The 23,944-nt window shown below is 30.5% G+C and overlaps 1 protein-coding gene and 2 long non-coding RNA genes across 3 annotated transcripts in view; 2 read left to right on the forward strand and 1 right to left on the reverse strand.

Annotated features, from left to right (window-relative positions):
- Window positions 1-4,133, forward strand: part of LOC109325715 — a 24,063-nt gene extending 19,930 nt beyond the window's left edge. Inside the window, exons 3-4 of the long non-coding RNA XR_002105180.1 lie at window positions 3,631-3,637; window positions 4,122-4,133. This is a non-coding gene — a long non-coding RNA (uncharacterized LOC109325715). The remainder of the gene's footprint in view (window positions 1-3,630; window positions 3,638-4,121) is intronic.
- LOC109363372 lies at window positions 9,807-11,684 on the forward strand. The gene is made up of 2 exons (XR_002109488.1): window positions 9,807-9,959; window positions 11,370-11,684. It is a non-coding gene; the product is annotated as an uncharacterized LOC109363372 (long non-coding RNA).
- On the reverse strand, window positions 16,905-19,281 carry LOC109325856 (pentatricopeptide repeat-containing protein At1g79080, chloroplastic-like). The gene is made up of 2 exons (XM_019558452.1): window positions 19,131-19,281; window positions 16,905-18,909 (listed from the first exon to the last, which is right to left on the reverse strand). The coding sequence occupies exon 2, from the start codon at window positions 18,905-18,907 to the stop codon at window positions 17,192-17,194; it is 1,716 nt and encodes a 571-aa protein (XP_019413997.1). The 5' UTR covers window positions 18,908-18,909; window positions 19,131-19,281; the 3' UTR covers window positions 16,905-17,191.

A 23,944-nucleotide genomic window follows, 5' to 3' on the forward strand; every position in this document is an offset into this window, starting at 1 on the left:
TTTATGTTGATAAACGGTGGGTTATGATGTCGGTTATAGATAATATATGTGTATGTTATTATTTGGGGTTATGATCTCCATTTATGTGTTATTTAATTATAGTCATGATATCTTGTCGATGAATTATATATTGATAAATGGTGAATTTATGATATTGTTTTGGGAATTAGTGTTGTTTACATTACATAGGTTGATTAGATAATTGTTTATGAGAACAATTGATGAGTTTGGTTATATTACTCATGTGGATTGGATAATTGTTTATGAGAACAACTGATGAGTTATAATGTGATATGTTATATATATATGAACTGCTTTTTATATCTGAGTGTAATATTGTGAGCAAGTCCACGCCGTCAATGAATTATATTCATTAGATGTCTTACTCTCTCTATTTCTCTTCTTTTATATTGCTTGCTTTTCGGACGTGTGCTCGTCAGATAGACAGCTTTACTCGGATTTGGAGCTACCCGTCTGCGATGTTCCAGGAGGGGGCATGCGGAATTGAGGAGTTGTTTATCATTTTGTGACTTTTGAAACACTGACGACTTTAGCTTGTTCATGTCTTTGTTTAGTGTCTTTTGGCGATGATTAATATTTCCGCCCTTTCTTGTTGGATACATATATTAAGTACTTATGATCTTTTATATCTATGAAGATGTATATTCATGAAATGTTGTATCATTTCAGTTACCGTTAGGTAACCGGTTTTAATTTGCATGTTATATGTTACTTAAAGTTATGTCCCGGAAAAGAAAGGTTTTTAAAAGGAAACAATTTTATATCACCAATTCAAAAAAAAAATTACTCACTTTTTCGCGTAATAAATAAAGAGTATTTTTCGGGGCGTTATAAGAGTTCTTTTCATTAGTTAATGATATTTTCTGGGATAATCATCTCCAGCTTTGTACATTGAAACTTACATCATATTGTGGGTGAGTATAGATTCTTCCTCAAAATACTACATACTTCATTTACATTTATTCTGTCATTTCTTATACTTTGTACCATATTCAACTTTCATATATTTATACCATAAAATATTTTGATCATTACGCATAAATTACCATATTATATTTTAATCTAATTTGTAACATTTTTTATAATTAACTAAAGTTTCAACAAATTTGAAGAACACAATGTTAGAGTTTAAATTACTAAATTTGAAGAACATTTTATAATAATGTATATGCTAAATCAATCTTATTTACTTCATTTCTATATATTGTGGGTGAGTGTTGGTACTTTGTCAAAAAAAAATATATATATGCCACACTCAGGGGCGGATTTTCTCTAGGACAGCCTGCCCCTCAAATATTTCAAGAAATATATTATAGAGATATTGTTTTTAGTATATTTTAAAATTTAATAACAAAACTTAAGGGTAAGAGTGTACTATTTAGGTCTTATTAATGTACAAATTTATACACATTCACTACATCATTCATTTAGATTAATTTTTTTAAAGAGTTAATAAAGATTGAATATGAATGGTAGGTGATGAAGTGAAAAAGTATAAAATTCATACATTGTTAGTGCATATATTCTTCTCTCAAAGAATAATACTTCTACGCGACTTATTGGACAAGAAAAAATTCAATATTCTCTTCAAAACTCTCACCCTTTATGAAGTTTCACTCTCTTTAGTATCACATGACATATTCCCCTCCCCTGATATCGCTTTAGATAACTCTCCAACTCAAACCCATTTATTTTTTCACCTTAAAAATGTCATATTTGCTCTTTATAAATCAGTTTTCTTCAATTACTTTTTTCATGGCACATTATCATATGCCTATGAAGTCATGACATGATTACTTATGATTTGTTTGTTTCTTGCATCAAATTTTAGTCATGGACGTTGTTATTCTTTGGTAGTGAACTATTTTTTATTAATTAACTTTAGTTGGGTTATTCCATTGCTATGTATGATATTCTTAATTTCGTTATTTCTATCTTTATATATTTTTCTCTTAAAAAAATATTTGTATCAATCTCAAGCATACATTATTTTGATTCTCTATTTGAAAGGATTGAAAAACTAACTTTATGCTAGATTCTTCTGAGTTTAAAATACATATAATGTTTATAAGAGATAATGAACTTATTTGTGCTTAGGAATATTTAAAATTTCTTCATAAATTTGTTATATTATATTTTTATCATGTTTCTTGGGAATTTAAACATGAAAGAATAACTCATTTTTACATTAAAAATTTATATATATTCTAATGATTTCATATGTTATTTATGTATAAATCATAATGGTGCTCCCTCTAAAATTATGGTCAAGATCCGCTACTGACTACACTTACAATTATTCTGCAATATGTTCAAAAACATATGTTGATTCTATATTTAAGTTTCTACATATTTATTGTCCAATAAGATCAATCTATTCTGTAACATTTTATAGAACGCGTACATGTTCTTCTAAAAAAAACATTTACTGTATATTTAAGTTTCTATATATTTATTCTGCAAATAGTTTAAAACCAGATTTGGAAAACTTTTAAAAGTTTCTCCATATTTATATCATTTGCAAATGACTTATAAATCTTCTTAAAACAGGATTTGTCTTCTGCATTATTTGCAAATGGACAAAAATAATTCAAACAGTCCTGCATCAATTGCACGTAATAAAAGGAAGTACATCCTATGTGACAAGGGTATTAAATTATTCAAGATTAGTGATGCAACATACTACTTCCATGCATTCTCAACAATTGCATTCACTACCAAACAACAAATACTCATACACAACACATTACAAGACATGAAGTCAATAACAATATGACACAATTCACACACACCCTAATACCCAACTCATTAAAGTACAATTTGACTAATCAAGTAGAACTTGATTCACTTGATGATGAAGACATATTAGAAGTTGATGTTGAAGATATAAAATTTTAATTTAAATCTACAAAGGGTCATCTATAAAAAATAATGATTTTGCTCTTACTACCTAATTAATATATTTTTATCTTTGAAATAATTAGATTTTGAAGGTACTTTAGATGAAGACCTAGGATTTGACAATTCAACACAAATATCAACTCCTCCCAAAACACAAGGTTATTTACTATGCATGTATTTTTTTATAGTATTATGATATTACTATACATGTTTTCTTATTTTTTGTATTTTATAATCTAAATATTCAAGTTCTAAATTAAATATTTCATATAGGGTATTATGATATTGGTGATCCTGTTATTGAATGTCAACATTGTGGAGCATGCATGTGGTATCAAGAGCGAAAGCATAAACAAAGGAATACTCCAAATCCAAAATATGAACTTTGTTGTGGTGATGGTAGAGTTCAAATACCACTATTGGAATCACTACCTCCACTACTTCAACATCTTCTATTTGATATGGATTCATCTGATAGTAATAATTATCAGCAAAACATTCGTTTGTATAATATGATGTTTGCATTCACATGAGCAAGTGCTAAAGTTGATAGGCCTGTCAATGACGGTAGAGGACCACTAACTATTAGGATACAAGGACAACCATATCATGGGATTGGTAGCATGTTGCCAATGCCTGGACATTCTCCAAAGTTTGCGCAACTTTATATTTATGATACAGAGCATGAAATCCGTAATAGGATGGAAGGAATAAGGTACATATCTATAAAATCTTAGATGACTTAATTTGAATTGTTGTATTATTTTCTTCTACTAATTACACATTTATAAATTTACCATTTATCATATAAACAACATTACTGATCCATAAATTGTGCTCAAACTATCAAAAATGTTGGATGAACATAATGTTCATGCAAAATCTTTTCGAATGGCAAAGGACGAATTAAAAGATGATGTTGTTCAAAACTTAAAGTTAAAGCTGATTATTGAGAGGAACTCTGATGGTAAGGTAAATAACTTACCTACTGTTTCGGAAGTGGCTGCTTTAATTGTTGGTGATATTGACATTGCATCACAAAGAGATACTATTATGGAGACACAAGGTGGTTACTTGAAAAGAATTGATGAATTACATGCAAGCTATTTGGCTTTCCAATGTCCCCTATTATTTCCTTTTGGCGAGGATGGTTATAGACATGATGTGTCACATAGACATAGGCCAAATTCTAACAATAGAAAAAAGAATCGTCTAACTGTGATAGAATTGATGTCATTTAGACTACAATCTAGAAAAAATTAGGCACAAACTTTGTTGCGATCAAGAAGATTATTTCATCAATTTCTAGTGGATACTTATACTATGGATCAAACCAAAACTAATCAAAACTATAGTCTGAAAGATTGTCTTTTATAAAGAGGTACCAATCAAAACTAAGAGTTGCCAAATACAACAACTTGAATGACCTTGGTAGAGATAACCAAGGTCAATGATCAAATAGGGGAAAGAGAGTCATACTACCTTCAACTTTTGTGGGTAGTCGTAGATATATGGATCAATTATATTTTGATGGAATGACAATCTACAGTTCTGTGGGGTTCCCTAATTTGTTTTTGACTATAACATGCAATTCTAATTGGCCAGAAATTATAAGATTACTAAACCCCATGGGTTTGAAGCCACATGACCGTCCAAATATCACCTCAAGGGTGTTTAGACTAAATTTTGAGGAATTGCTACAAGATTTAAGGAAGAAACATATCCTCGGCAAAATACTTGCATGTAAGTTCATAAAAACATAACTTTCCCATTAATTCAAAATTTAATTACACACTCTAATAAATATGATTAATGCCTGAGCATTTTTGTTATTTATATGTTTTAGACATATACACAATTGAATTCCAAAAAAGGGGTCTACCACATGCACATTTGCTTATTTTCTTGCATCCAGCTAATAAGTACCCATCTCCTAACGATATTGACAGAATTATCTCAGTTGAAATTCCAAATCCAGAGGATGATCCTGAATTGTACTCCTTGGTCAAGTCACATATGATTCATGGCCCACATGGTCTATCTAACAATTATTCCCCATGTATGAAAGATGGTAAATGCTCTAGGTATTTTCCTAAAAAATTCCAACAGGACACAATTGTTGACCAAGACGATTATCCAGTGTATAGGAGAAGATACAATGGAAACACAATTATAAAAACTGACATTTCTCTAGACAGTCGTCATGTGGTGCCTTACAACCCTCAACTGTTAAGGAAATATCAAGCACATATTAATATGGAATGATGTAACCAAAGTACTTCAATTAAGTACTTATTCAAGTATATAAACAAATGTTATGATATGATAACGACTGTTATTGAACCATCACATGATGATGGAGCACATAATGTAGGAAATATTGATGAGATCAAACAATATCTTGATTGCAGATATGTCTCACCATCTGAAGCGTGTTGGCGAATTTTTAAATTTCCAATTCATGGAAGACAACCGGCTGTTGAAAGATTGTACTTCCATCTTCTAGGAGAAAAACCTGTCTATTTTAACGATCACGAAGACATTGACAATATACTTTCATGAGCAACTGTATCAGAGTCCATGTTTACATCTTGGATGAAAGCAAATAAAGAATACCATAAGGTCGAAATTTAATTTATGCCCAATATGTATCAAAGTTTGTATATGTCAGGAGAAATAATTGTTGGAGGCCACGGAAAACAGGTTATACTATTGGTCGACTAATTTGGGTTTCTCCATGTACCGGTGAGCTATATTATTTGAGAATGATGTTGACAGTTGTGAAGGGGCCAACAAGCTACAAAGACATTAGGACGGTTTCAGACATTCAACATCCAACGTTCAGAGAAGCATGTTTTGCAATGGGTTTGCTTGAATATGATAAAGAATGCATAGAAGCTTTGAGAGAAGCAAATGATTGGGGTTCAGGTTTCTATTTAAGGAAATTATTCATGACATTGCTCTTATCGAGTTATATGAATAACCCAAATTATGTGTGAAACCAAACATGACAATGGTTGTTTGATGAAATCATTTACAATCAAAGACATTTGTCCAATAATCAAGGTAACATTTAATTATTGGCAATTTATAATCTCAATTCTATTTTATTGTTTCACATATATTTCATGCATACAACAAAAGATTTTCTGATTTGACATATGATTTAAATGATATTGACAACATTGACAACATTGGTACTTGCGGATGAAGAACTACAAAATTTAATATTATTGGAGATTGAAAAATTACTTCAAGCCAACCGAAAAAGTTTGAGAGACTATTCATCAATGCCATACCCAAATGGATATATAACAAGTCGATTAAGCAACAAACTAATACATGATGAACTTGACTTTGACATAGTGGACTTAAAGCATAACTTCAATCTTCTTTTCAATTCTCTTACAGGTAATATAACATACTCACATTTTTTATGTAGGACCAAATAATATTTATAACCTTAAAAATAAAAATAAGATCTAATTCTAAATTTATATATAAACTAATACCAATGAGCAAAGAAATATCTTTAACACAATTATGGAAGCAATTAACCACAATAAAGGATGCATGTACTTCTTATATGGTTATGGGGGAACTGGAAAGACTCATATATGGTGAACATTTACATATGCATTGAGGTCTCAGAAACATATAATATTAACTCTAGCTCCAGTGGTATAACTTCTTTGTTGTTAGCACGAGGTAGAACAACACACTCGAAATTCAAGATACCTGTACCAACTCTTGATAACACTGTTTGCAACATTCACCAGGGGTCTGAACTAGTGGAACTATTGAAACAAACAAAGTTAATTATATGAGATGAAGCTCCAATGACACATAAATATTGCTTTGAGGCACTGGATAAAAGTCTCATAGATATAATGGGTACTACAGGGAATGATTCAATTGTTTTTGGAGGTAAAGTTGTAGTTTTTGGAGGGGATTTCCGACAAATATTATCAGTGATTCCAAAAGGAGGCCGTCCAGATATTGTACATGCAACAATCAATGCATCATATCTTTGGCACCATTTTACAATTTTAACTCTCACAAAAAACATGTGTTTACAAAATAATTCAAATGCAAGGGAAATCACAGAATTCTCAGATTGGATATTAAAGGTGGGGGATGAGAAATTTTCTGAGCCTAGGAATGGCAACGGGGCGGATCGAAGTCGGGTTTGTGCTTACCCAACCCCGAACCCGAAATCCAAAACCCGAACCCGAACCCAAACTCTGCGGGGTTGAAATTAACACTATCATCCCCGAACCCGTCGAGTTTCGGGTAACCCAAACCCGACGGGTAACCCGAAAAAAAATATATCTACAAACTGTAGCCGCAACTTGAAATCTACAAGTAACCAATTTCAAACTTTGAGTTTAGCTTTCTGCATGTCTCATTTTTAAAATTCAATATTGGTCTATTACTTTATTGAAACTAGTCTGGCTCTCTGTTAAACCTTTGTTGAACTTGTAAAATTATTGTGTAAATATTATTCACATATAAAACCAGGTCATATTTACAATCTGTAACACTCATCCACATTCACCGTCACTTTTGGCTTCTTCCCTCTCTTCCTCACTCTATTCTCTCTCTCAGATCTTTAACTCTATTCTCTCTCTCAGATCTCTAATTGGAACAACAACATTTGTGTGTACACAAGGTTGGAGAATCTTGATTTAATCGGTGACGGGTTCGGGGCGGGTCCGGGTTGGTATCACACATACCAAACCTGAACCCAAACCCGAAAATTAACATCGGGTAAAACCCGAACCCAATTATAACAGGTTTACCCCATTAAATTCGGGTCAGGTTCGGACGGGTACCCACGAGTTCGGTTTTCATTGTCATCCCTATCTGAGCCTAATGATGGTTGTGCTGAAATAGATATTCCAGATGAACTTTTGATTCTAAATTTTGATAACTCAATTGATGTCATAGTTCAAACCACTTATCCAAATCTACAATATCACTACAAAAGTGAAGAGTTTTTGCAATCAATGACAATACTGACATCAACAATTGAAATTGTGGATCAAATTAACGAATTTATTCTAACTGTTATTCCAGGTGCAAATAATTTAATTTATTCAATCGCATATTATCTTCATGCAACTATCTTCGTAATTCATACTAATATATGTACTTATGTAACATTAGATAAGGAATACCTCAACTCAGATTATATTGACATGACAAATGCTAATGACAGTGAAGTATTCAACATATTAACTCCTGAGTTTCTAATTCACTTACAACTTCTGATCTCCCGAATCATAAAATAAAGTTAAAAGTTGGCATGTCAATAATGTTGTTGAGAAATTTAGACCAAGCGGAAGGATTATGTAATGGTACAAGATTGATTATTACTAAATTGGCAAATCATGTGGTCGAAGCAAAAATTATGTCTGGAAAAACATTGGAAATGTCATATATATTCCTCGAATGTCAATGTCTGCATCACAATCTCCATGGCCTTTCATGATGATAAGGAGACAATTTTCTATGATTGTTTCATATGTCATGACAATAGACAAATCACAAGGTCAATCATTGCAAAATGTTGTATTATACCTGCCTAGACCAGTCTTCAGTCACGATCAATAATATGTGGCAATTTCAAGAGTACAAAGTAAAAAAAGATTGAAGATATTAATACATGATAATAATGGTAAAACTCTAATATCAACGACAAATGTTGTTCATAAGGAAGTGTTCCAAAACCTGTAACATCTATTCTACTTCTACTTCAATATTCATATACTACATTATTATTTCCCTAAATCTAACGACTCTTCTATTTCAAATTTATGAGCTTCAATACAAACTAACAACCTCAAACGTTACACTCTATGATATTTAACATATAAAACACTTCTTTCCCTTTTATTACACAACCTTGAAATTCAATTCTTTAAATTCATAGCAACAACAAAACACTTCACCCGTGCAAGTGCGCGAATCCTCTACTAGTATGATTTAAATCAACCGCATAAGTACTTCCCATTAGGAGTGTTCAAATCCAGACCAGTCCAACAACAAATCCGAAAACCGATCCAAAATAGACCGAAACCACAAAAACCGATCCAAAATAGACCGAAACCACAAAAACCGAATGCATTGGGATCGTGTCTTCCAAACTTATTCTTAAGTTAGATTTCCAAAATTGTATCTATATTTTATTTGTTATATTCTATAACACATACTTGTATACATGTTGCTATGTTTTTTGATACACTTTTTTTAAAACTTAAACCAATTCCACAACCAAATAAAGAGGATTTAAGTGTTATTCTGATTAGGTGTTTTATTATCAATTTTATTTTTGTGAAAGTATTATTGTTATTAATCATCGGTGGAACACCATAACTGTTACGATAACGTTGCAAAAGCTCATATTATTGTTATTGATATCTTGTAATTTTATTACCTTGTTATTATTGATATCTTGTTGTTGTTGTTACTATTTTTTACTTTTATTATTGTTGTTGTTGAACACTATTTTTATAAGTTTTGAATGTAAGTGCAATTTCATTATTTTATAAAATAAAAAAATCGATGCAAACCAAACCGAAACCACATATTATATTTAGATCGGATTGGATCGAACATCTTAATATAAACAGATCAAACCGGTACAGACTGTATGTTAATTACGTGTTTGAATTGAATCATTTTTGCCTAAAAACCGATTAAAAAGGACGGGGAACACTCCTACTTCCCATAAACTTTATACTCTTGGGCAGTTTTAATATGAATTAGGGCCTGCCCAATTTGGTCCAATAATTTTCATGGACTATATATTTTTACCAACCAGCCTTTTTGCGAATATTTTCTCATTATTTGTGCAACTAAAAAAGGGCTTTACTTATAACCCGACCGATCCATCAGAATTAGGGTCCGCATTTCATGAAACACGGCACTATAAATTAGAAACCTGGATTTTCATTTCAACCATTCTCATCATTTGCAGAAGCCGCTAACCCTAGCGATAACAAAATCGTTCCTCATCGAACATGAGAGCTAAGGTGTTTATTCTATCTTTCTTCGTTTCATTTTCCTTATTCTCGCATTTGCTTAATTTATGCTGCATCGTTTTATTTTTCTCCAAGCATCAGATTAAACTCGGATTTTGATGATTTTGTTCGAATTCTCAGATATACATTGTTTATGTATTTATTCTTTATGGTTTTGGAAGATAGTTGTTGTTGTAGTTTTCCATTTGATGTTTTAGAAATAATTTGATGTTGTTTAACTTATAAATGATTTTCTTTTTGTATTAAAAAATGTTTTTATTTATGTTAGATGTTATTGTTATTGTTCGAGCTTTATGAATGATTGGAATCTGCAATCAAATTCGTATTGTTCATCAGCTGCTTATGCTTTTCCGTGCAATTTCTTTAGTTTATCATTTTTTTCGCATGAAAATGAATCCGTTTATTGAGAAGTAGTTTTTTTCTTTGAAAAATATTAGAAATAACCATAAATGTTTTGTCCAAACATATCACATTCAGAAATAACATGATTACTTCTGTATTTTACTCTTCTGATTCCCTTATGTTTTGTTTACCTGAAATGTTTTATAATATTGAAGTGAAATATGATCTGCGCTGTAGAGTGATAACATTTTCTATGTTTGCTATTTCTTCGCAGTTTTCAAATTAATTTTGAAATGTTTCTTCCTTGTGTAAACTGTGAAATTTTGGGAAATGATGCTATATAATCCTCGACATAGGTTGAAGCTCTGCTGAATTTATTGTATTTGCACGTCAGTCTGATCCCAAGATTTCTTGTCTATAATTATAATTCTTGTTCCCTTTTGTAAATTGTTGTTGTCTTTCATTTGATGTGCTTTGATATGTGGCTTATCGGGGCTGCTTTTCTCTCATACTATTTTATTTGGAGCTTATATTCTATGCTAGCTCTTGTCAGTTTTATATCTTAATTTTTTATTGTGTAATCTGTGAATTTTTGGGAAATGATGCTAAAATTTTGAGCAGAAGCAGTAGCTCTGTTGATTTAATTTTTGATTTGCACGTCAGTCTGATCCCAAGGCTTTCATTTACACATCTCCATTCTTGTTTGGAAATATAATCGTGTAAAAAATCTGTCTTGAATGTTTGGAATTTTGTATTTAGTGTGGATGTTATGAAAGATAAATGTTGTCAGATTATTTGTAGATGTGTTTGTTTGTTGTGTCCTGTGTCCATTTGTGCTCCAACATATACTAGTTAGTAGCTTCTGTTACTTTCTGTTATAGTTAATTTCAGCTTTTAATGTGTAGTTGACTAGTTGCATGGGCAAAGACCTTAACCATTGAATCCACCTGTAATCTCAACATGTTTCATATAATGCCTTGCACTAAATATAATTTAACTTAAATATTACTCTTTTTTTTTCTTTTTTGTATCTCTCTAACATATGCTGTTGTATATCAGTGGAAGAAGAAGCGTATGAGGAGGTTGAAGAGAAAGCGCAGAAAGATGAGACAGAGATCCAAGTAGGTACACTCTCACAACCAAGAGGAGCTTACCCTTTTGTTTTTTCACCAGGTTCAGAACAATTTGGCAATTATGGTCCAAGGTTCGAGTTCCTATATGGAGTGTAGGCTTCTCTAGTTGATGTTTATTAGTGTTGAACTAAGAGTTTTAAGTATTTATTAAGGTTTGACTTAATTTCTTTTGTGGTTTTGAACATGTATGTTTTGCTAGATATTAATATCTTAATGAAGTATTATTAATAACATTTTTTGCGCTATACCATGTATGTTAGCGTGTTTAATTCTTGATTGTACGACATTGCGTGTGCTAGATATTCTGTTTGATAATCTTAGCCTTTCGTCATTCCTCTCTAAAAAAAACTTAAGACGGAAATCTACTTGATCCAATTCAGTTTTTCTCAAACTGTAAAATTGGATTTCAACACCACTTTCAGATAGTGTGCCTAAATAATTCGTCATCAGTTAATTTAAATATGATTTTTATCTGTTTTCTTACTGTTGAAGTGTTTCACATATTGTCCATTAATCCTTAAACCAAAGTTTTTAAAATGTTAATTCTTTTTTCCGAGAAAGACGACTTTACGGGGGGTGAGATCATTGAAAGTTGTAGATATAATTTTCGTTTGTAACTTCTTTTAAACTACTAAAAGTATTTTAGCTAAAAGAATAGTGGAGTCCCAAACACGCTTTTGCTTAAACCAAAGGGATCGGCCCTGCCTGATTTGTAAACTCCACTAGTAATGAAGGACCCTCAACTTTACGCTGACTCGATCTTCTTTTTTTGTGAAAGTGGAGTTTTGTCTAGGAATATGATGTGTTTCTCGAATCACATACACTGCTTTCTAAATTTATCCTACAATTATTTTTGGGATGAAATTCCATACAATTAGTAAAATGTTCATTATTTTTGAAGGTCATATATTATTGTCCAATGTTTAGTAGCAACATGATTTGTGGGATGAAATTTGCAAACCGAGATTCTCAGATATGTCTACCATCGGCATTCAAGATTTCAGATGAATAACAAACTTATGAAACAGTTTTTTTATAGACGTACATTTTTACACGGTTTGTATAATTTGACACATCAAATATTGATTTTGTTTTTACAATAAATTGTTTTATTTTGGGTTAATCAATGATATCATCTTTTCTCATGGGTAAAAACTAATCTTTTTGAATATGACATATGGATAGGTACTAAACTTAGATATGTTTAATTTAAATAATGCGTGTAATAATTAATTATCAATAGGAATATAACAGGTTAGTCACTACTCTAACATGAGAACCTATAAAGCACTCATAATTATGTGAGTACGGGATAAGATACATATTCCATATGTATTGGACCCATATTCTTTAAGAAAAACACCGGATGCAATACATTTGCAATACATTAATATTAGATTTATAATTTATTTATTTTAAAAAATAATTATAATATCTCATCAATATAATAGTAAATATTATAAAATATTGATATCAAATATTATCTAATACGGATACAATATTGATTTACATAGGATATTGAAGTGCAGGAGAATAACACCAACACCTAAAAGAACTGCATGTAATGGTTGTCGTGAATACAATGGCAGTACTTTACCTCAGTAATTATAACATTTCAAAAGCACTTGCAGAAAAAGAGTAAAGTTATGTTTGGTTTGGGAATAAAGTTAAAGGAAAGAAAAGTCGTAGAAAATGAGATAATAGTTTTATTGTTTGGTATGATTAAAATTATAAGAAAAGTGAGAAGAAAGAAAAATATATTTATACATAGTGTATTAAAAATGACATAAGTGTATTTATATTTATGTAGTATATTTGATTTTTAAATTTTAAATTACATAACTAAATAATTAATTTTAATAATATTAATTAATATTTTTTAACTATCATATAAACTAGAGTAAATTACACTTATACCTCTTGAGTTTTAGTGAAATTACATAAATCATTCCTCACTTTTCTACACGTACACAAATCTCTCCATTTATTATAATTTCATTACATTGACCCTACATGAAAAATACGTATAATCTTTTAAACAAAAAATATGATAAATGCAATTAAGTTAAACAAAACATGGTATATTTGTAGACAAGTCCAAATAATATACAAGTCAATTTATCTTTATTATTTTTTGTTATAAAATGCATCAATAATTTTAAAGAGATATTATTTAAATCGCTCTTATACTATATCATAACGAACCAAAAATAATAATGAGGTATTAACTCATATTATCTGGATTTGTCTCCACAATATACTATGTTTTGTTTAACTAAATTACATTTCTTATATTTTTTTTGTTTAAAAGATTACACTTATTTTTCGTGTAGGAATGGTCAGTGTAATGAAAGTATAAAATTTAGGGATATTTAAGTAGATGTATAAAAGTGAAGGGTGATTTGTATAATTTTGCTAAAACTCAAGGGGTGTCAATGTAATTTATTCTATAAACTAAGTTTAATATAACAATATTTGTTTATAAAATTTAAAGAAAATCATTAACATCATAGATACATATTCTTCTCACTAATGTATCTAAAAGAAAATATAACTCATATTTGATAATCACTTTTATATTTCTAATCATCTAACTTCCACATATTTATGTTTTGTCTTTCTAATTTATTTAATATTTGTTACTTTCTTGAAAATTTTAAGTAATGATTTTTCTTTTTTTCCCACTTAATCTTATAGCATACATAATTAATATTTACTTGTGAGCTCAAAATCAACAAAATAAAATAAAATTAAGTTAAGTAATTTCATATAAAAATGAATATAAACAAATAAATTTACTACATTATATCTATTTTCATCTAGATTATTGTTCTTTCACTTCATGATGTAAGGGCAAATTAGAAATTTTTGATAGTTTTCCTTCATTTTCTTCCCAAAGAGGAAAAGTTTTTTGTGGGATCCACACATTTTTTTTTGTTCCTTCCTATTTAATGTTGAAACCAAAGGTAGAAAATAATCATTTTTCTTTCCTCTTCTTTTCTATGCAATATTTACCAAGATAACAAGCAATACAAAAGTCTAATACTGTTTTATTCATATGAGAAACATTATAAGTATTTAGAACATGACTAATAACCTCCTCATGAGCATGTCCAAGACGACAATGCCATAGAACATATGAAGAATAACTACTAGGAACAACTATAGACCTAGAAATATTGTTATTGGACTTCTGCAACACAGTGGTATTGCTATTACAAGTAAAATAAGATGAAATGCGAACAACATTTGATTTGACAAAGTGCAAAGGTTGAAGATCAGTGAATGCATTAAGTCCTTCAGGAGTGAGGAATCCTTTAAGCGATACTTGATTAGAACCCTGACATTTCACAAGGCAATGATTAACATAGAATTCAAAGTAACATAGATTGTCTTCAGAAAATTGAGAGACACTTAGAAGATTTTTTGTTATGAAAGGGACAAACAAAAGATTATTAAGTGTAAAAACAACTTGAGGATTAGTGGAAGAGTAAAATTTAGAAGAACCAGATGCTTTAATACAAATACCAGCTACATTACCCATGTATATTTGATCAGTGGAGAATTTCTCAGTAGGTTCATGAACAAGAGTTGCATCTGCAGTTAGATGATGTGTTGCTCCTGAATCTGGATACCACAATGTGTTGGAAGGCCTTGGAGTTGATGCATCAACAGAAATAGCAGTCATAGCACGAGGATGAGCAGATTGTTGATGAGCTGTATTGGTGCCAAAAGGAAAACCTGAGGGAGTTGATTGAGATTGAGCCAAAACATTAGGAGAATGTGGATTATATGGAAAATGAGGATCCATTTAAAGAGGCATAACAGGTGAATGCTTATAATGTTGATGTGGCATGAATGTGTTAAAAGGTATATGATAACCACCAGGAAAGTAAGAATCATGGCCTAAAGAGTAAGGTGCACCAAAATTAGAAGGGACATAATAGCAAAATGACACATCATGCCCAAATCTATTACAAAAGATGCAGAAATAACCACTTTTGGCAGGAAATCTGTCACCAGATCCATGTGACCCACGAAAACCACTAGATCCACCACGATATCCTTCACAAAAGCCTCCACGAAAATTAGTTGAACCACCAAATCCACGAGGAAAAGTCCTAAAATCATTTGCTCGTGGTGTGAAAGCAGAGAAAGGTAAGATGAGCAACAGGCTTACGAGATGAGATAGTTTTAGACGAATTGAAAGTAGAAGTAGCAGCAATGTTAACAGAAAGAAGTAGCAGCAATGTTAACAGAAAGAACATCTGAAATGGATTGATTTTTGTTACGATCCAATCTTGCTTCAAAGGTGAGAAGGAATAATTGAAGTGCATTGATAGTAGGCAGATCATTTTGACTTTCAATAGCGGTAATACCAGTTTGGAAATCTTCAGATAAACCATTCAAAACAAAATCAAATGTTCAACATGTGAAAATTGGAGATCCAATCGAAACTAGAGCATCAACTTAACCTTTAATTCTAGTGAAATATTATGAAATTGTACTTGATCCTTTGGTAATAGACTTCAACTGAGAACGCAATTGGCAAGCTCTTGCCTTCGTTCAAGCTTGACAATAGTCAACGAGTTCAAGTCACAACTGTCTTGATGTGCAACAACCTACCACGTGTGGTTGCAATTCAGCGGAGTGAATTCAAAATCCAAGAAAGAAGCATCTGATGTTGTTCCTCCCAAGTGAGAAATACAGGATTCTCACGACCTTGAACACGGTCAGTTTCAGTAAGAAATTGAAGAGGAATTTAATCATCAGTGATGAATCTTTCAGCACAATTTGAACGTAGAACATCAAGAATAGACCGTCTCCAAATAAGAAAATTATGCTCCGTGAGTTTCGTCGATGGTAAAGGAAGATTAAGAACCAATTTTGAATTGAGAATTGGAGCAGTGGATGAAGGAGAAGGTGCAGAGATTGGATTTTGTTGAAGTAAAATCTCCATGAAAGTCAGGATGTGAAGATTGGATTTTGTTATTGATTGTATGAAAAGTTAGTTTACAAAGAGTAACAAACTTCTATTTAAAGAAACTGAACAGCTAAAAGAAGAAAGGAATAAGCTAATGCAAAGACAAAACTACCCATAGCTATATTCCTAACACATAATGTAAAGGAACAGCATGAGGCATTTTTAGTTGATAATAAAAGATCTCCTCATATTAAAAGATAACTTATTTCCTATCATAAGTAAAAGTATGACATATATACTATTTTGTTTAGTTTTACAAATATTTTTGTATAAAATACTTAAATATGACACATGTCATGATTTTAGTATTTAGATGAGATAACTTATCTCCTATACCACGAGATATTTTATTCTCTTTTTAGTTTATGTTGTTAAAGTGAAGGAGCAAAAGAGCCTAATGTTCACTTGGTCGTGAAAGTGGTAGTTGCACAAGAAAACCAGTTTGTGCTATAAGTAAATCAATCAAAATCTGGTGTGATACTAGCTGTTTTAAAAACTGAGATGATTCAATTTACAGCAGAGAAGATTATGTATACAACACTAAATTCTCCGCTTGAAGCTTGTGATTACTCATCACTAGACATCCAATTCAATAAAATTTAAAGCATTCACACAAAAATTGTTCAACCGACCAACTAAACTAACAACGTTTAGATAACTCACAAAGTCGTGCTGATAATAGCAAAAACTCTCTTGACTCATATCCAACAACAGTACCAACCTTGTTTATCATGTGCTGCTATATACTACGAAAGTATGCATCTCTACATTGTTAGTTCCTTGAAATCATACTGCAAAGAAAGCCTCTCAACAGTACTTTGGCTCAGAACCTCTTTTGAGTATAACTCATTCATAAGATCAACTGCCATATCCATTTCGTCCTCGGAAGCAAGTCCTTCAACAAGGATGGTGTATGTTATCTCATTAGGCATGCATCCTTTATCAATCATTTTAAGAACTATCTCCATTGCAGACTGTGTACTTCCATATTTGCAAAATCCAAGTATAAGTGCATTATAGTTATCGATATCAGGCTTGTAATCATTTTCTTCCAATACCCTGAAAACCTCAACAGCCCCATCTAACATTCCCTCCCGACAAATTCCTCTTATCAAAGCTGAATAAGTAAAGGAATCTGGAGTAAATCCTGCCTTTGTCATTTCATATAATAGCTGAAATGCTGGATGTGTGTTACCTTTCCTGCACAGACTTGTAATCACAACTTTGTAAAATTCATGCATAGTACTTGAGTTCTGTTTATTACCCAACCTCTGGACTATAATGAACGCCTCTTGCACTTTCCCTTCCTCGCATAACACAGCAATAGCGTTGTATGTTCCTTCATTAGGATTACAATGTCGAGAAATCATTTGGTCTAGACACTGAATTACAAAATCTACTTTCCCTTCCTTGCAGCCACGAGCAATAATTGGATTATAGCTTGTAGCAGTTGCCTTAAATCCACTCTTTGTCATTTCATCTAAAACCTCGAGAGCATCTTCGGTTCTTCCATGGAGCGATAGACAAGTAATTAATATGTTATATGTAACAGATGAGGGAGACTGGTTCATTTCATAAATCTCCGCTAAAAGCTCATTTGCTTCATCCCATCGCCCTTCGTAGCACAAATTCCTCAGTATAATGTTATAACTCACAACATTCGGATCAAACCCCTTAGCCGGCATTTCCCTAAAAAGCTTAATAGCTTCATCAGTTCTATCTTCCTTGCATAAACCAGTTAACAAAACATTGTAACTGACTAAATTAGGCACCCCACCGTTGGCAATGATATCATCCAGAAGTGCCATGGCTTCATCCACTCCCCTTTCCTTATAAGCAGCTTCAAGCAGAAAAGAGTATGTGAATGCATTAGGGACCAGCCCCTTCTTCGTAAACCGATCCAAAAGCTGCAAGCTCTGGTTCAAATTTCCATGCATACACAGTCCTTTAAGTAGACTGTTATATGTGAAAGTAGTGGTTGGAAAACCCTTTTCCTCCATCATTTCAACCAATTGCATACCATATCCAACATTTCCTCTCTTACACAAATGATTAACCAAAGATGTATAACAAGCTGCATCAGGCATAACACCAGAACCTACCATCAATTCCATAACTCTAACAGCTTTCCTACTTTTTTTTGAATTGCAAAGATCATACAAAAGCTGAGTTGCTTGAGTCACATGAGGTTTATGGCCCTTACCAACCATATACTCCAAATAGTGAAAAGCTTCATTAAGTCTCATCTCCTTACTTTTTCTCTCATTATTTCCATTAACAGCCCTCCAATTGGGAAGAGTAAAAACAGAATCTTTAGATGAAATTGCATTCTGGGTCGATGCCAGAATTCTAGGAAACCCTTTGTTGAGGGAAAAAGCATGAAACTTTGGAACCTGGTTAAGTAAACTAAGATGCCCCTTTTGTTTTGTTTTTGCTGATAAACTTGTAGCTGGAGACATAGAATTCAGCAGTGTTGCCATAACTGAAATATGCAGTAATGAAACTGAATTTTGTTACATTTGAAATGTGAAACAAAATAATACAAGACTCAGAGGCATTGGAAACAACACTTGAAGGATAATAAGAAGAATAAAAGATTGAAATAAAGGAGCATGTATGAAGAGAAATTGAGAAATAATGGAAGTGGTTTAAGTGTGATTATTGCTCAACAATGAAGAATGGATGATGGGAATAGAGAGGTACCAGTTAGGGTTTTGCAAAAACAGTGTAGGGTTTTTTGGGAGCAATGTTTCGACCACAACCTATTTTGTGTTATCCGAATTGGTTGTTCCACGCGCCGCTTGTAAATTGAGAGAAGATAGATATTGAGTGAGGATAAATCAAGATGTACATTTTTTCGGGGATATTCATTTTGACATATATCTAACTATATTGTGAAGTTATATTAACAGTAAAGTTATAAGAGTAATTATATATTTTCTTCTAAAATAAATAGAGTTGTAGATTTTTTATATATATTTTTGGTGCTATCAATAGTGTTTCTCACCCTTTGGTAAGAACTAATCACTTTTGGGTGACTGTTTCTTATCAAGTGTTACTCTAACGAATCAAACTCTTACTTTTTGATCATTCTAAGATTTATTAGGACTTTATATCATTAGACTAACAGATTTATTAAGACTTTACATCACTAGACTAACAGCTTGTAAATTAATTATTAGTAAAGAAAGTATTAAGGAAACTTAAATTATGAAAAATATTGTAAAAACAACTTATTTGAATAGTTAAATAAAAATAAATTGAAAAATCTAATTATGTTTTGTATGGCATGGGTTTGTAATTGGGGATAATAATGAGTATTAGGACTCATGGATAATACTCACAATGGATTGAGTTAGACTTTTAGGTTCGTAGAAAATTCGAATAAGAGATTTTGAAACTCGCTACTGAATAAATCTATGTGATGAAGTATCCGCACTCAATATATTTGGACTCGTACTATTATATTATGTTAGTCATAATTGTGATGATATGTTATTGAGAAATGATGTTTGGATGTTAATCCATAATTATGATGTAGTGTTACATCGATTAACTTTTTCATGCTAAATAATTTTTTTGTCATAATTTTGATGTTTATTTTTAAACATTGATATTATATTCTTAATCCGTAATTATGATGTAATGTTATATTGTTTAAACACTTCTTACTAAATAATTTTTTCATCTTAATATTGAAGTAATTACTTTATTTTTTATGTTTGTTTGATAAATTATATTTTGTAGTCTTTTTAATATTGTTTTCCTTTTGGTTTGACTCAAATAATATATAAGATTATAGGAGACATGCATACAATTGCATAAGTCCGCCGCAATTACTTTTTAATATTTTTTGAATTTCTAGGTTTCTATGAGTAACAAACCTAACATTTGTCCACATTGATCATGGTCCAAAAAATGAATGAACATGGCGAGTCTAAGTAGTGTACTATTCAGATCTATCCACAATCATTTTCATCCCTACTCATAACTAGTTTGATAAAAATATTAGTTTTAGATTTTTAAAAAGTTGATAAAATTTACATTGTGTTGATCTAATTGAAAACTATTTTGTTGTTGACATTGTATGTTATCGTTGTTTGGTTGAGAGAGCTCTCATAAGTGTACTACAATTATTCTATACGAAAAATGTTAAAACTCTCTTGTCTCATACTAAGATGTTACCCTAACTAATTATATAAATTTTTATATCCTAATTTTATTTGATTATTACTTTTAGTTATTTATTCATAAAGCAAAAAATGTAAATTTTTATTTTATGTGTGATAATAATTTATCATACTTTATGTATCTCTATATGCAATAGTACACAATGATTCAAGAATTAAGTAGCTTAAGGTAAAAAAAACTTTTTGATTTGTTGGGTGTTTTTATTTGTTTTAAGGAATACAAGCAACATATTGTGAATGTTAAAATAATGAATTGATGAAAAGATATGAAAACTCATGAATCTTCCTTCATAATTAATATGTTATTACTTTTTATGTTAAAAAGTATTATCTATTTTATTTTTTTGCATTCATTAATATTTTCCACTAAAGAAAAATATTCATCGTAATTATTTCTCTTTCTAATTATTTATTTGGAATGTTTTATTTATTATTTATTATTATGAATAATTATTTGTCATATCAAAAGATTGTTAATTATTATTTTATTGATAATTAAGTTTCAACGAATATAAGTGACATGTGACATGTCATAACAATTTTAAGGAAGAGAATCAATATAACGATATTTCATATGTCTTTCTTATATATGATAGACATATTAACTTATTATTTATAAATCATCTTTTATTGTTAATTTTTTATTTTTAATAAAAATATCACAATAACACATTATTTATATTTTTATTAAATATATAAATAATTATTTTTGAACATAATTGTTATTATTATTATTTATCATTTATTATTACTATTATTAATATGATAGAAAATTAAATAAAATGAACAAAAAATAAAATGGCATGGTGAATGTTAAGAGAAACACACGTGGTCCGACACACTTCAATAGGTCGACTTTCAAAATGTTGGGACACAAAGCTGAAGCGGTGGTGAGTACTATCACGGGTGCTATGTTGGTTCATGTAATAATGGAGCAATGGTGGCGTGACACATGGTCATGAATAGCTTGTTCGGATTGATGTCTATGTGACATCATATGCAAACGTTTGTTGCACATGGAAGAGAGTGATGTTAAGGCGATGTAAGTAGGGCAATGTTGATGTCAAAATGACATCATCATGACATCAAGAATGTCGTTTAATCTCCTTAGTGTTTTCTCTCATATTTTTAAATGTGTTTTCAATTGATTTATCCTAATTTTAAAAAATCTAATAACAACTAGTAACACTCTTGGACTTTTATTTGGAAAATTTATTATTACACCTAATTTTCATTTAAAAAAATTAATAACTTTTTATCTTATTGATTACAATATTAGTTTAAGATTTTTAAAAAGTTGGTAGAATTTAAAATGGGTTGACCTAATTGGAAATGTATTAAGTAATCAAGACATGTGTTTTTGTTTGATCCTTTAATTTTTTTATTTTATCATTGACATTGTATCCTATTGTTAGTTGGTTGAAAGACTAGTTCTCATAAGTCATAAGCGCATTACAACTATTAAATATAAAAGATGTTAAAACTGTGTTGGTCCATACTAAGATGTGACCCGGACTAATTACATAAATTCTTATATACTAAATTTGTTTGATTATTGATTTTAGTTATTTATTCATGAAACAAAAAAACTTTATTTCATGTGTGACAATAATTTAACTTACTTCTATCTATTTCTATATGTCGTAGTACACAATGATTCAAGAATTATATGGTTTGTGGTAAAAGCTTTTTGATTTGTTGGGTGTTTTTATTTGTTTTAAGGAACACAGCTACACCAGCAACATATTGTGAAGGAAAATAACATATTTTTTTACCCAGAAAAAATAACATATGTCACAAAATAATATTTTATTTATTAAAGATTTATTTATAAATGATTATGTTATTTTCTTGCAGTTATGTGGACTAGTAAAAATATATAACATTACTCTATTATGAATATTCAAATGATTAATCGATGAAAAGATATGAACACTCATAAATTTCCTTCATAATTAATATGTTATTACTTTTTATGTTAATAAATCTATTTTATTTTTTATATTCATTAATATTTTCCATTAAAGAAAAATATTGATTGTATCTATTGGTTATTTGTTTGTGATGTTTTAGTTATTATTTGTTTTTATGAATAATAATCAGTTGTCATATCAAAAAACTGTTAAATATTATTTTATTGAAAATTAAGTTTTAATGAATAGAATTGACATATCACAACGATTCAAGGAAAATAAGCAATATCATGATATTTCGTTTGTATTTCTTATATTATTTTTTAAGAGATTAATTATTAAGTGTGATAGAGACATTAATCTATTATTTATAAATCATCATTTATTTTAGCATTAATAAAAATATCACAATTATACATTACTTATATTTTAGTAAATATATAATTAATTATTAATAAATATATTAACTATTTTGAATATTGTCATTATTATTTATATTATTTATTATTGATATTAATATGATATAAAATTAAAAATAATGAAAAAAAAAACATAAATGCCATGCGAAATGTGGAGAGAAAGGCACATGGTCCAACACACTAAATTAGGTCGTCATTATGCAAATGGTGGGACACTTAGCCAAGTTGGTGGTAAATGCTATCACGGGTACTATGTTAGCTCACCCGTCCCCATTTCCATCATATTTGTTATCCCCAACCAATTAAAAAATTTAACTTAGTTAAAAAGAAATATTATAATAACATTAATTCATATTGGGACAGAGGATCATTGTCCGCATGTAATGGAGCGATGATGAATGACATTTAATTCCTTTGGTGTTTTCTATTGTATTTTTCGTGTGTTTTCCATTGTTACTCATAAGAATGTTATCCTAATTTCAAAAAATATGATAACAACCGATAATTGTAACACCGCGAATTTTACGATTTGGAATTACAAGATTTTATTAATATTTTTATTAATTATACATTCGAAAATGAATTTCTGGGAATTTTCGGTAAAGAATTAGACGAAACTCTAGTTGAGTTTTAGTCTTGTAAATTTATTTCCTATTTTATGGTAAATTTTGGTAATTTTTGGAGACAGTCGGTCCTGGACCATTGTCGGGGCCGAAATCCACCCGGTACGGCTCAAAAAGTGGTTTTTGAGTTCCGTAACTCGGAATCGAATTCCGATTGCACCGTTGACTTCGTAATTTCATTTCGAGTCAAGATAAACCCTGAGCGGTCCATACCTATTTTTTAAATATTTTTCACTCGGAATGCCGAAATCCGAAATTCTAATCGGATATTACGATCGGACGATTTATAATATCCGATCGAGTATTAGCCGATAATACTCGAGCATGTTTATCACACGTGTCCGCAAAGTGGTCGTTTCGCATTGGGATGCG

This window comes from Lupinus angustifolius, chromosome LG13, assembly GCF_001865875.1.
Source record: "Lupinus angustifolius cultivar Tanjil chromosome LG13, LupAngTanjil_v1.0, whole genome shotgun sequence".
In the NCBI taxonomy this organism is placed as follows: Eukaryota; Viridiplantae; Streptophyta; class Magnoliopsida; order Fabales; family Fabaceae; genus Lupinus; species Lupinus angustifolius.

Excerpts from the sequence above, each read along its gene's own strand:
- LOC109325856 (XM_019558452.1), bottom strand. The coding sequence starts at position 18,907 with ATGGCAACACTGCTGAATTCTATGTCTCCAGCTACAAGTTTATCAGCA.